Here is a 14,393-nt window from a genome sequence, read left to right as displayed (position 1 = left end):
ATCTCTCTACATTCCATTACGCTCAACCATCCCAATTTGTGATGGTTGAGAGAATAGAAAAGCTTGAGGCCTTCCTACTTCGAATCCCCACCGTAGCACACCAAGATCACGCCATACACGTACATTGCTACTTCATGACCCTTTGAGATTGCCATCTTTAAAGACTCAATTTCAGGTTCTATTATATTGTCTTGGAAGTAGTATCGCATCCCTAGCCTGTACTGGACCTAAAAATTGCCGAAATCCCTGCATCGTTTCAGGAACATGGAAACATTTTCATATCTGTTCCATGAATTAAGCAGATTGAAGCTTTCAAATTTGCTAATGTCTATGTGTTCGAATATGCAATCGTCTTGGGGGATTTGGTTGAACTTTTTGCAACTTATCTTTGCTGAAAACAAGTCATTAAAAGAGCATGAAGCAACCTTCGTGAGTATTTGGACAAGAAGCTCGTCCAAAAGAGATTATACGGACGATGAGGTGGTTCTAGCTTTCTTCACACTCTGGTTTTGGATTAAAACATAATTTCTACAAGAAAACTTAAATAGATGGTTTATACTTCAATAAGAAGCGGAAGATTTGTATGGACCCAATAAGGCGTTAACACTGCCTTCAAATGAAGTAGATAGTAAATACAAATTCATGGATAATAACAAATACATTTAAAAATAGGTTTTTGTTATCGATTACAAGTCCATGTAAACCCAATGCATGAATTAATAACAAATAAATTTTAAAGATGGGTTTATGCTATTAATTACAAATCCATAGTCCAAATACATGAATTATAAGGTCACTAATTCTAGAAATAATGGCCAATTGTTAGTTATATGCTATTGATTACAAATCCATGTACAAATACATGAATTATAAGGTTAGTAATTCTAGAATAATGGCCAATTGTTAGTTATATATTACATACCTTCATTGTTCCGAAAACATCACTACCAAAAGCAAGTATCAAATATGAAAAACATCACCACAAAACACAAGTAGTGCGTGATCTAAGAAAATGGCATCAAAGCTAACAACTTCTTCTCCAGCTTCCGCTGTTACTTATGCACACCACATGCACTCATATGTACACTATATTCATGATCTGCACAAAACTGGAGATTGGGCAGGGAGCTGCTTCTGACATTTATAAGATACATTAATAGCATGTTATTCATCTACTAGATACAATTGCAACATAATCCACAACGATCACATATATAAGTTTAGACTAATGGTTAAATATATGTGAAGAATTACCATGACATCAGAAGAATCATATGGTCACATATAAAATTAGAACATAATCCACAACGATGGCATACATAATCCACAACAATCACATACACAATTATAATATAATCTACAATAGTCACATAACAAATTAAATATTAGCATGACATCGGAAGAATCATGTGGTCTCGGGGATTGTAACAAGTTCCCTGCAAGTTTGCTCATTATAACCAAGCTTTCGGCAACTCCTTTCTCTTCACCGCCTATGCACTCCTTTTCATTATCGCATGTTACCCGCCTCCCACTGTAACAAACCATTACAGGTACTTCCCCCATGTTATGTTGCACAAACTTGAAATTACATATAACATACATGCATCAAAACTAGTGAACATTCCTGCTTGTCATATTAAGTTACAGCCACGCACACCAGGAAATTTTTCCCAAAATTCCCAAATTTTATGAATATCCTAAATTTGTGCAATTGAATACTTGAAACAGAAATTAGAACATACCCAGTATTCTAGCATGTCAAAAATAAAGTTTTTTCCACAACCCTAGCCCCAACATGAAACATAGACCCTAATTGACCTTCTAAGTATTAGTTCATCTTACAAACAACCCACATATCCCATAAATCATTGATATAGGACTTGGAATTGAACACCCTACCTTACTAGCCTCCAAAATCGAGCCAATGCTTGGGGTGCCGAAATATGTTTGTCGAAGCTAAAATAACAGTCAAAATGGAAAATATAGTACAAACGTGTTATCTTTAAGGATGGAAGACTTTGTTGTGTTTGGTTATGGAAGAATAACACACATAGCTCACAAATCTAAGCTTAACCAACCCCGACCTCACTATTCTCACCTCACTCTCGACAACGATGTGTTCGAAATCAGGGCTCAGAGTTCTAAGCTAAACCCAAAACGCACGAGCTCACTCTTTTATGCTCTATCTCGACTTCCCTCTCTTCAAAATTAGAGCTCAATAATTTGCTCAACCCAAAAACTCAGAGTTCACAACTCTCTCTCTCGACATCCTTTTCTTCGAAATCAAACAAATGACTCCATCATCTGTGAATTTTTACAATTTTTATGTGCGTATTTTCGTCATTTCACTATTATGCACGGTGAGCATGGAGTGTACATGGCAGGTTTGTCCTATTTTGGTCCCAAGAACAACAAAATGGCCAATTTGTGCCAATTTCCCTTTTTTATATGAGTTCTTCGATTAATCTCACGGTATATTAAGCTATCAACTTAAATATTTTTTGTTACACAGAAATAAAATATTAATTGATAAAAACTAAAAAACTAAAAAAAATAAGAAGAAAAAAGAATGTTTCACATCATATATCAAATCTCTTCCATCTACAAAACCTGGTCACCTAATCAAATATCTAAACCCTCTAATTTAATAACTTTACATCCAATTTCATTCATTCTTTTATCAATAATATTCAAACCCATTTAGTTAAAAGCACCCCAAAATTGAGATTGTGTGGCTTCGAAAATTCGGATATCTTTTTCTTGAATGAGTGAACGCTTTTTCATATGAAATTTTCTAAAGACAGTGAAAATTTTGAAATATATACATCTCCCTTTTTCATGCGAGAAAAGGAAAAAACAAAAAGCTCAAGAGGAGAGAAGGAGAGTGAACAATCGAGAGAGAGATGGATAAAAGAAGGGGATGTGGAGGAGAGAGAAGATAGGAGAAGAAGATGGAAAGTTTCATATGATAATTTTTTTTAAATTTAACTACTTCACAAATTATTGTGTTTCAATGTAATAGGATTATTCAAGTTGATAACTTAATATATCATAAAATTAATCTAATGGCTCATATGAAATACATCATCCATCTTATCCCATTAAAAAATGTAACAAGTAGGCTACTTGTGTGTATAGACATCAACAATGTGAACTCAAGTCTTCATTAATTAGATATCATTTCTATATTAACTGGTCAGTACTTAGTACTACATTGGATGCTTAAATTATGAGATTATATCTCATTTCTTAAACAAATTGTAACAACTAGATTACTTGCATATATAAATTTATTCCATAGTGGCCCTATATATAAATTATGCTTGACCATAAAAATAAAATAACAATTGTTTTGTGTGGGATGCTTCATATTGAATTCATAATTAGGTTAATATATTTTATAGTCAGAAAAATTGATAGTTTTTATTTATCGATGTTCTAATCTAATTCGATTTATGAAAAAGAAAATTAGAATTCAAATGAGCACACTATTCTAATCAAGTCAAGTGCAAAAGGAAAGATTAGGTTTAGTCTCATTTCAAAAAAAAATTTAAGATGGAGCTAATTACTCTACATTTCATGTACAATCGCCACAACAACAACAACAACAACAACAAAGCCTTTTCCCACTAAGTGGGGTCGGCTATATGAATCCTAGAACGCCATTGCGCTCGGTTTTGTGTCATGCCCTCCGTTAGATCCAAGTACTCTAAGTCTTTTCTTAGAGTCTCTTCCAAAGTTTTCCTAGGTCTTCCTCTACCCCTTCGGCCCTGAACCTCTGTCCCGTAGTCACATCTTCGAACCGGAGCGTCAGTCGGCCTTCTTTGCACATGTCCAAATCACCAGAGCCGATTTTCTCTCATCTTTCCTACAATTTCGGCTACTCCTACTTTACCTCGGATATCCTCATTCCCAATCTTATCCTTTCTCGTGTGCCCACACATCCCACGAAGCATCCTCATCTCCGCTACACCCATTTTGTGTACGTGTTGATGCTTCACCACCCAACATTCTCTGCCATACAACATCGCTGGCCTTATTGCCGTCCTATAAAATTTTTCCTTGAGCTTCAGTGGCCTACGACGGTCACACAACACGCCGGATGCACTCTTTCCATCCAACTCGTATTCTATGGTTGAGATCTCCATCTAATTCTCCGTTCTCTTGCAAGATAGATCCTAGGTAACGAAAACGGTCGCTTTTTGTGATCTTCGCTAGATTGCTCCGGTCATTAGTGTGGATAAGTATATAAATGGATAGAGATAGGAAAGCAAACACAAGATGTACGTGGTTCACCCAGATTGGCTACGTCCACGGAATAGAAGAGTTCTCATTAATTGTGAAGGGTTTACACAAGTACATAGGTTCAAGCTCTCCTTTAGTGAGTACGAGTGAATGATTTAGTACAAATGACATTAGGAAATATTGTGGGAGAATGATCTCGTAATCACGAAACTTCTAAGTATCGGAGTGTGGTGTCGTCTTGACTTGCCTTATCTGTCTCATAGGTAGATGTGGCATCTTCTCTGGAAGTACTCTTCCTCCATCCAGGGGTGGTATCTTTAACTGGTGGAGATGCACAAGGTAATGTATCAATTTCACTTGAAGCTTACTTGTAGTTTCAGGCTTGGTCAAGCGCGATACAAACCATGTAGTAGGAGTCCCCCAAGTCGCCGAGCTAGGGGGTCTGCTGAAAGAGGTGACAGACAAGGTAAGCAATCAGAGCTCCGACTGATTGTTCACATTCTCCCCATCTTGCAGCAGCATGAAGGATAAAGAGAAGAAAAATGAGAAGAGATGATATGAGATACTTTTGCTTTTGAAGAAGTAACTTTCCACAGGCTTATTCTTGAACTGAGCTGGAGGGTTTTCTGGTTTCCTCCAGAGTATAAGGCCGACTGAAGAATTTGAGGGTCAAAACAAGTCCATCAAATCTAGAGTACGTTCCACCCTGCTGATATGGGATACTTTTGCTTTTGACAGAGTAATGGATGTATCGGCACGTGTGCTGTTACGCTTGTCTCCACATGCTTCCTTGTATCCTTCGCACTTGCCCTATCTGTTCCTCAAGCAGATGCGGAATCTTCCCTGGAAACATAAGATGATGAAGATGAGTACTCGAGAGCAATGCCAGGTAAGTAATCAGGTAAGGGGTTCCAGGCAGTCAGTTCCTGGCTGGAAGCTTGATTCCAAGTGCTGACATATTGCTCTCTTTCTCCTTGTCTTGCAGGTAAAAACAAGGCCAAAAGAAAAAACAGGGAAAAAGCATGATATGGGATACTCTTGCTTTTAACCCTGATGATATGAGATATTCTTGCTCTAGTATAGCTTGTTTGCAGAGGTATTATCGGGGGGAAAGAAAGCTGAATATTTCGAAAGGCTTTGTTGGGAGTGCCCTCTCAGATATGATGAAGGGTTGAGCATTTTTGCAGGTCTGCCTGTCCGTTGGGATGGACGTCGACATATATAGGAGTCTCCCTAACAACAAGTAGTAATGCTATTCCTTTACCCTGCTTGGTCATAGCACGGTAGTGGGAGCTGCCAGTTTCACATGTTTTAACTCTGTCAGAGCACTTTGAAAAAGTGGTCTGTGGTATCTGGCTCTCGAGATTCGGAGAACGATGCCTCTTCGATTTTTGAGAAAGCAATCATGCTGGGGGTCTGACTCTCGAGATTCGGAGAGCAGTGTCTCTTCGATTTTTGAGGAAGTAATCATGTTGGGAGTCTGGCTCTCAAGATTCGGAGGGCGGTGCCTCTTCGATTTTGGAGCAAGCAATCTTGTTGGGAGTGTTGTCTCGAATGTGAGTAAAGGTTGGACATGTTTGCTAGTCTACCTTGCCACGAAGCACAAAGGTTGACACACAGGGACTTTCCAATTATCCAGCAATGGTACTGTTCCTTTACCCTCTCTTCGATTTTGAGAAAGTAGTCATGTTGGGAGTCTGGCTCTCGAGATTCGGAGGACGGTGCATCTTCGATTTTGGAGCAAGCAATCTTGTTGGGACTGTTTTCTCGAATGTGAGTAAAGGTTGGGCATGTTTGCTAGTCTACCTTGCCACGAAGCACAGAGGTTGACACACAGGGACTTTCCAATTATCCAGCAGTGGTACTGTTCCTTTACCCTTGTGGGTAATAATATGGTAGCTAGACCTTCAAAATTTATGTGTCTAAACTTTGTTAGTGCTGTTTCTTTGCTATTCTTTTACCTTTCTTGGTCAGAGCGATGTAGTGGGAGCTGCAAGCTTCACGTGCTCAACTTTGGCAGAGAACTTTGGCAAAGTGATCTATGGTACCCATGAGTTATTGTTGCGTGTGGGAAGTGGGTGATTGAACAGTAAGATTCATGTGCTTTCTACTTCACCAGAAGTCTTCGACAGAATGCCCATAATTTCTGCAAAGCTGAGTGTGCGTGTGACAGGTGCTGACAAGGCTAGAAAAGTAGATGCCTCTTCGATTTCTGAGATCGGCCCTCGTGGTATCTGAGCAGCCCAGCTTTTGAGAAAGCGAGCGCCTCTTCGATTGATTCGGAGAACGGTGCCTCACCGATTTTTGAGAAAGCACTCATGCTGGGGGTCTGGCTCTCGAGATTCGGGGAGCAGTGTCTCTTCGATTTTTGAGAAAGTAATCATGTTGGGAGAGTGGCTCTCGAGATTCGGAGGGCGGTGCCTCTTCGATTTTGGAGCAAGCAATCTTGTTGGGAGTGTTTTCTCGAATGTGAGTAAAGGTTGGGCATGTTTGCTAGTCTACCTTGCCACGAAGCACAGAGGTTGACACACAGGGACTTTCCAATTATCCAGCAATGGTACTGTTCCTTTACCATCTCTTCGATTTTTAAGAAAGTAGTCATGTTGGGAGTCTGGCTCTTTAGATTCGGAGGACGGTGCCTCTTCGATTTTGGAGCAAGCAATCTTATTGGGAGTGTTTTCTCGAATGTGAGTAAAGGTTGGGCATGTTTGCTAGTCTACCTTGCCACGAAGCACAGAGGTTGACATACATGGACTTTCCAATTATCCAGCAGTGGTACTGTTCCTTTACCCTTGTGGGTAATAATATGGTAGCTAGACCTTCAAAATTTATGGGTCTAAACTTTGTTAGTGCTGTTTCTTTGCTATTCTTTTACCCTTCTTGGTCAGAGCGATGTAGTGGGAGCTGCAAGCTTCACGTGCTCAACTTTGGCAGAGAACTTTGGCAAAGTTATCTGTGGTACCCATGAGCTATTGTTGCGTGTGGGAAGTGGGTGATTGAACAGTAAGATTCATGTGTTTTCTACTTCCCCAGAAGTCTTTGACAGAATGCCCATAATTTCCGCAAAGCTGAGTGTGCGTGTGACAGGTGCTGACAAGGCTGGAAAAGTAGGTGCCTCTTCGATTTCTGAGATCGGCCCTCGTGGTCTCTAGGGAGCCCAGCTTTTGAGAAAGCGAGCGCCTCTTCGATTTCTGAGATCGGCCTTCGTGGTCTTTGAGCAGCCCAACTTTTGAGAAAGCAAACGGCTCTTCGATTTCTGAGATCAACCCTCGTGATCTCTAAGCAGCCCAACTTTTGAGAAAGCAAACGCCTCTTCGATTTCTGAGCAGGCGCCTCTTTGATTTCTGAAGCTCCGTCGAGTGCAGATTTTTATAGAGGCTGGCATTAAGTTCCAAAGCACACTTGAATCTCCACCAGTAGAAGCTTCATTCTTGCACTTCTAAGATCTTGATTTGTCCGACCTCTTCTCTCTTCAACACCTTTGAAAATGTCTGGCCCCTCCGACCGTCGTTTTGACTTGAACCTTGTTGAAGAGGCAGCCCCGCCTTCTCCAGACAACATATGGCGCCCATCCTTCGTCTCCTCAACTGGTCCTCTTACCGTTGGGGATTCCGTGATGAAGAATGATATGACCGCTGCGGTGGTGGCCAGGAACCTTCTCACTCCCAAAGATAACAGACTACTTTCCAAACGGTCTGATGAGTTAGCTGTTAAGGATTCGCTGGCTCTCAGTGTTCAGTGTGCAGGTTCTGTGTCTAATATGGCCCAACGCCTATTTGCTCGAACCCGCCAAGTTGAATCATTGGCGGCTGAAGTGATGAGTCTCAAACAGGAGATTAGAGGGCTCAAGCATGAGAATAAACAGTTGCACCGGCTCGCACATGACTATGCTACAAACATGAAGAGGAAGCTTGACCAGATGAAGGAAACTGATGGTCAGGTTTTACTTGATCATCAGAGATTTGTGGGTTTGTTCCAAAGGCATTTATTGCCTTCGTCTTCTGGGGCTGTACCGCGTAATGAAGCTCCAAATGATCAACCTCTGATGCCTCCTCCTTCTAGGGTTCTGTCCAGTACTGAGGCTCCAAATGATCCCCCTCCGGTGCCTTCTCTTTCTGGGGCTCTACCGACTGCTGAGACTTCTCCTAAGCAACCTTTGTGAAGGCTCCCTCTTGTGTGTTTATTTTGACTCATGTATATGTACATATTTGTAGCTTATCGGGGATATCAATAAATAAGCTTTCCTTCATTTCAACGTATTGTGTTAAATACACCAAAGCCTTCTTCGCTAAGTTCTTTGAATTTTCTTTTGTTGAAGCTTGTATGTTGAAGCTTTCTGAGTGGAGCATGTAGGTTGGGGTAGTGTTCCCTTAAGTTCCCGAGTGAGGAAAACTTCTTGGTTGGAGACTTGGAAAATCCAAGTCACTGAGTGGGATCGGCTATATGAATCTTAGAACGCCATTGTGCTCGATCCTGTGTCATGTCCTTCGTTAGATCCAAGTACTCTAAGTCTTTTCTTAGAGTCTCTTCCAAAGTTTTCCTAGGTCTTCCTCTACCCCTTCGGCCCTGAACCTCTGTCCCATAGTCGCATCTTCTAATCGGAGCGTCAGTAGGCCTTCTTTGCACATGTCCAAACCACCGTAACCGATTTTCTCTCATCTTTCCTTCAATTTCGGCTACTCCTACTTTACCCCGGATATCCTCATTCCTAATCTTATCCTTTCTCGTGTGCCCACACATCCAACGAAGCATCCTCATCTCCGCTACACCCATTTTGTGTACGTGTTGATGTTTCACCGCCCAACATTCTGTGCCATACATCATCGCCGACCTTATTGCCGTCCTATAAAATTTTCCCTTGAGCTTCAATGGCATACGGCGGTCACACAACACGCCAATATATATAAATCGATGAACTGGAAAAAGCAGCAAATGATCGAGCGATGGTGAAAGAAATGAAGGTCGAGATCATTTCAAGAAAAACAATTAGGCCATCCTCCCCAACTCCTCATCATCACAAAAACTTCAAGCTCTCTCTTTTGGACCAAAGACATAGTCCTAATTTGTATGGCAATATGATCTTCTTCTACTCGTCTACCAGCAACTATGATCATACTTATGGCGACTTCAATCCCCATGCATTGAAAATGTCAAGCCACCTTCAGAAGTCGTTGTCCAAAACCTTGGTTCATTTCTATCCACTTGCCGGGCGGCTCAAAGACGCTGCTACCATTGAGTGCAATGACCAAGGGGTTTATTTTGTAGAAGCTCGAATGGATTGCCACCTCTTGAATTTTCTCTCCCAACCTGATTCCACCTTATTCCAGCACTTTATTCCCACCTCCAGTGCTGAAAAGGAAGATGTTATTGTTCTGCTTGTTCAACTCACTGTCTTTAACTGTGGAGGAATTGCTATTGCAGTCTCTCTTTTACACAAGATCGCGGACGCTTCATCCTTGTGCACTTTTGTCCAAAGTTGGACGGCAGCCAGTACTGCTCTTGATCAATCAGAATTCATTGGTCATGACCAGAGATTAGGTCAAGTGCTTCCTTTGTTTATTGGATCGTCGTTGCTGCCGCCTTCAGAGATGTTGATCACACGCACCTTGGACATCCCAGACCCACATCAAAATTTCACCACTAGGCGTTTTGTGTTCAGCACCTCAAAGATGGCCAGTCTCAAGGCAAAAGCAGCTATTACTACTAACAACCCTACAAATGTGGAACTAGTATCTGCAGTTGTGGTCAAATGTGCTATTGCTGCTGCACAGTCCATATCAACATCGTCATCAAGGCCATCGGTGTTGTTCCACGCCATGAACTTGCGCAAAAGAATGGTCTCTCCACTGCCGGCCAATACTGTAGGTAATCTCGTTTGGGCGTTTCCAGTGCTTATTGAAGAAAGTGATATAAAATTACATGAGGTTGTTGTCAAGTTGAGGAAAGGCTTAACGGACTTTTGCAACGACAAGGCTAATAGGTTTAAAGGCGAAGATGGTTTTGCCGTGGTTTCCGAATATCATACAAAGGAGGTTGAATTCATCTCAAGGGGAGTTAATATTTTTCGTTGTACAAGTTTGTGCAAATTTCCAATATATGATATGGATTTTGGGTGGGGGAAACCCACTTGGGTTGCTACTTCTATGGGCTTTAAAAACTTTATAGTTTTGATTGATAGTAAACTTGGTGAAAATATTGAAGCGTGGGTAACACTGGCAGAACAAGAGATGGCTATCTTTCAAAGGGATGAGATGCTTCTTTCATTTGCTTCCTTAAACCCCAGTGCAGCTGTCCATGAAAGCCGTATGTGATGGAAGTATATGGTGAATTTATGGTTGTAATAAGATTGTTCATCCTATATATCTTTGTGTCATCATAACTCTATAATTTATAGTTCTATATAAATGTCAAAACCAATTTCGATAGTTTTTGTTAAGCAATGGAGAAGCAGCTTCTGGCTTTTCAAAACCAATTTATATTTCTAGTCCAATAGGTTATTCTACTGTTTTGCAGGTAGACGCTATGGCGTTAAAAGCAAGCTCTAAATTGGCGACTTTCCTCACTCATTAACGATATATGGTACTTAATGATCTAATTTCTTAACGATACCATATATATGTTACATACATTGAGAAGCTAATATGATTGCAGAAGGATTTGCTAATATCGGACATCTTCGATCAGTCTTGTATTTGGTTTAGCAATTTCCTGTTAACATCATAACTAACATACATTACGATTTGTATGATTGAGGAATCTACAAAGGATCCTCTTTGTAATATTCTTTAGTTTGTACACAATTACAAGCTACGCCTTGGAATGAAAGACAATTTCGAATTCACTTTATTTAAAAACAAGGAAGCTATAAGCAATAGAACTTTGAATCTCCAATTCTCCATGTTTGGAGGAAAATTACCATCCAAAAATACGGAAAGAGGGGGACTTTTTACTACCTTAATTTAATAAGCAGTTGAATATTTTCCATAAACATCTGTAAACAACAAATTTGATGTAACATGCAGAATTTTAAGTCTAATCAAATTTAAGTACACAGTTTAAAACGCTGACATAAGCAATTATAATTTGAAAGATAATTGTCATTAACACTAAAAAAATCAACATGAACTTCGTCCTTTGTTATTTATTTCACTAAGGAGTACAGAATGACATTTTTTGTGTGGAATGGCTGGTTCAAGGACATTTGGGGCCTCCTCTCTTGGTCTTCCAGTTGTTGTAGCAAGGGCAGAATTGCTTGTTCCCATATGTGCCTGGAGGGACGCACAAGCACTTGGCACAGCACTTTTGGCAGAAAAACAAACATGGTTTCTTGTACTGTGTGTTTGAGCATCTTGTGGTGCAACGAGGACCGCACTCTACAATGTTTCACTTAATCAGTTTCAATAAAAATAATAAAAAAATTTATCTACCTTTTTTTTTCATTTTCCCTTTTTTTTTTTTTTGGTTAAGAAGCATTTAATTTTTAGGAAATTACACGTAAAGTTACATTATAAAACTATAGTTTAGAAAGAGATAAAGTTTTTTATTTATTGCATAGGGGGACAAAATCTACCCACGTGGCAAGTAATGTCATATACCCTTTTTATTTTAATTGTAAATTGTCTTTACCTTGTTCCCTTCTTCAAATTGTTGCCTAGATTTATGAGTGTTTTTTTCCTTATATGAAAACCATTGGGATTTTTAATTTTGGCTTTTTTATTGTAGTATTTTCTGAAAGTATTTGATTTTGAGATTTTGATGATTTGGAATTTGGATGCCTATATTTTGAAATTGATCTTACAAAAATGCTAAAAGTTTGAAACTAATCTTTCAGAATTGTAGAATTTTGAAACTGATCTTGCAAAAGTGTAAGAATATCAAAACTGATCTTGCATAAGTGCAGTAATTTTGCAATTAATCTTGTAGAAGTGCAAAAAATTTGAAATGAATCTTGCGGAAGTGTAGAAAATTTTGAAACCGATCTAGCAAAAGTGCATGAATTGTGAAACTAATCTTGCATAAATTAGTTTTTACAGATCTAAAATCAATTTGGAGTTTTTTATTAATGGTGTAGTTTTGGACAAGTCTATTAGGGGCATAGCTGGGATTTTAAAATTTTGGTTTGCTTGTTTTTTAGCTAGATTTGTTGGGGTTTGGGCTTTTATCTCTACTTAAACTGATTCAAAACTAGTAAAATTGTATAAAATGTAATTTGTGTTTTTGTCTCTCTAGGTAAAGTTTCCTTAATATTTTAAATATTGCTAATACGATTGTAATGTATACATGCTTAATTAGCATCCCTACCTTGAGGTTGAAGGCTGCCTTCAGTGATTCCATTCTGAATTGCATAAGAGCAAGAGATAATTATAAACTTGAGATTTCATTTAATTAACAATCTAATACTGTAAAAAAAATGTATCTAAAACTGAGGCAGAAAAATCAGATAATTTAAAAAAGTTGCAGTCTGAAAATAAATAAATTTCACCATGGTATGGTTGTTACTGCTTTGGGGCTGCGGTGCTGGAGCTTCAGTGCCAGTGGCATTAGCCTGCTTCATTTTCAAGTATACTGTTAGAATTCAAGCAAAGGAATAATCTACATGCATGCACTCAATAATTTTAGTTTTTTTTTTTTTTTCAATTTAAATTTAACACCCAATTTCTTTGCGAGTGTCTCGGCATATAATAATGTACATGCCTTCTTTTTTTCTGAATAAAACATTCTGCTTTGTTTTTACAATCCTACTGCAATGAAATTATCTCTGTTTCAAGTATACTGTTAGAATTCAAGCCAAGGAGCTAACGGCAGGTTAAGATGGTCAACATGGAAAGAATTTTCATCTGACTACAACTTGCAGATCTTGCTAGTAGAAAGCAGGCATGTTATACAAATTTATAATTTTTTTTTAATGCAAGCGATATTCCTACTCTAAACTATATTAAGTGAGTTCAAATTTGAAATGCAGTGGGCCGACAACAACCCCACACTTGCATGACCAGGTGTATATATATGTGTGTGTATATACAATGATGCATATTTATCTCTAGAGGGAGAGAGATGAAAGATGGCTTACATGGTTCTCTACTGTTAGGGCAAAGAACAGTATAACAAGGAAGAACATCACAAAATTTAAAGCCCTTGCCATTGCCGGCTGTACCAGAAAAATAAAATTCTTGAACTCAAGAAGCAACTAGCTAGAGAGATAGAGAAGAGTGAGAATTATATGTTTTCCTGAACTGTGGCCCTGTGGGTGGAGTTAGTCATATATATATAGGGCTATTTATATACAAGAGAGAATTCTATGTATGCCTTTTGCATAGAAAGGGATGTGTGTGTGTCATATATATTGCCATGCATGCAAGTAAGTTCTAGGGATCAACATTATTTTTATGCAACTTTGTTGTTTTCAACATGTAAGACGCAGAAAGTCTAGACCACGTACTGACAGAAACGACCAACTCACCACTTACAGTTTATTAATTACTTTACATATAAAAAGGCCTTCTTTTGGTAAATATGAAAAACGCTTTAGTTATTACCCGAACAAAGACGAGGTAATTGCATGTTCAAGTTTTGTAGTTGAGAATTATTGTGAGAACTAGCAAACACTATATGAGTCCAAGAAATGAGAAGAGACCAAAAAAATAAAAAATAAAAAAAAATTGTCTTTGAATCCACGAGACATGTGATGAAAGTTGAGAACCACATGTAAGCAACAGATTGCAAGTTTTCTTTTCCATATAAGTTACCTAAAAAACTAGAACAAAAGTTTATTTAATTAATTAGAACTGTATGACAAATGTTAATATTAGTGAAAAACGCTTCAAGATATCAAGTTTTTGAAGGAAAAAAATAACTACATTTATTCTGATTGGATCTTGGATATATATCATGGATCGATATATTTTGCTTTCCTCAAGTTTAGTGATTCTTCTCATGCATGTGAATGATGGCATTGTGAAAGCGATAGGGTATATAGGATGCCACCTCACACATGTGCCCTCACATGTCCCTGCTACTGTTAGGCCGGTTTCTAATGGCCAACATATATACAACTGATGAAATCAACTGAATCGTTAGAGAGTGAAACATGCAAGAACATAAAACTATTATATATTACAACCATGCAAGCACTCACCTCTCATACCCAC

The 14,393-nt window shown here is 38.8% G+C and overlaps 2 protein-coding genes across 3 annotated transcripts; one reads left to right on the top strand and one right to left on the bottom strand.

The window, feature by feature from the left end:
• The first annotated feature begins 9,188 nt into the window (after positions 1–9,188).
• Positions 9,189–10,556, top strand: LOC103454600 (limonoid 7-O-acetyltransferse-like). Its single transcript, XM_008394199.3, has one exon. It carries the CDS (start codon positions 9,189–9,191, stop codon positions 10,554–10,556), a length of 1,368 nt encoding a protein of 455 aa, XP_008392421.3.
• A 765-nt stretch (positions 10,557–11,321) lies between these two features.
• LOC103454553 (protein GAST1) lies at positions 11,322–13,623 on the bottom strand. 2 transcript variants are annotated; one of them, XM_008394152.4, is made up of 4 exons: positions 13,316–13,623; positions 12,728–12,790; positions 12,547–12,580; positions 11,322–11,618 (listed from the first exon to the last, which is right to left on the bottom strand). In XM_008394152.4, exons 1-4 carry the CDS (start codon positions 13,385–13,387, stop codon positions 11,437–11,439), a joined length of 351 nt encoding a protein of 116 aa, XP_008392374.1. In that variant the 5' UTR covers positions 13,388–13,623; the 3' UTR covers positions 11,322–11,436. The 2 variants fall into 2 exon arrangements, with proteins under 2 accessions (XP_008392374.1, XP_008392373.1); XM_008394151.4 differs by having other exon boundaries at positions 12,728–12,793; positions 13,316–13,556.
• Positions 13,624–14,393: the final 770 nt, after the last annotated feature.

Source organism: Malus domestica, chromosome 14, assembly GCF_042453785.1.
Source record: "Malus domestica chromosome 14, GDT2T_hap1".
Taxonomy (NCBI): domain Eukaryota; kingdom Viridiplantae; phylum Streptophyta; class Magnoliopsida; order Rosales; family Rosaceae; genus Malus; species Malus domestica.
This window is presented reverse-complemented; position numbering and strand designations above follow the sequence as displayed.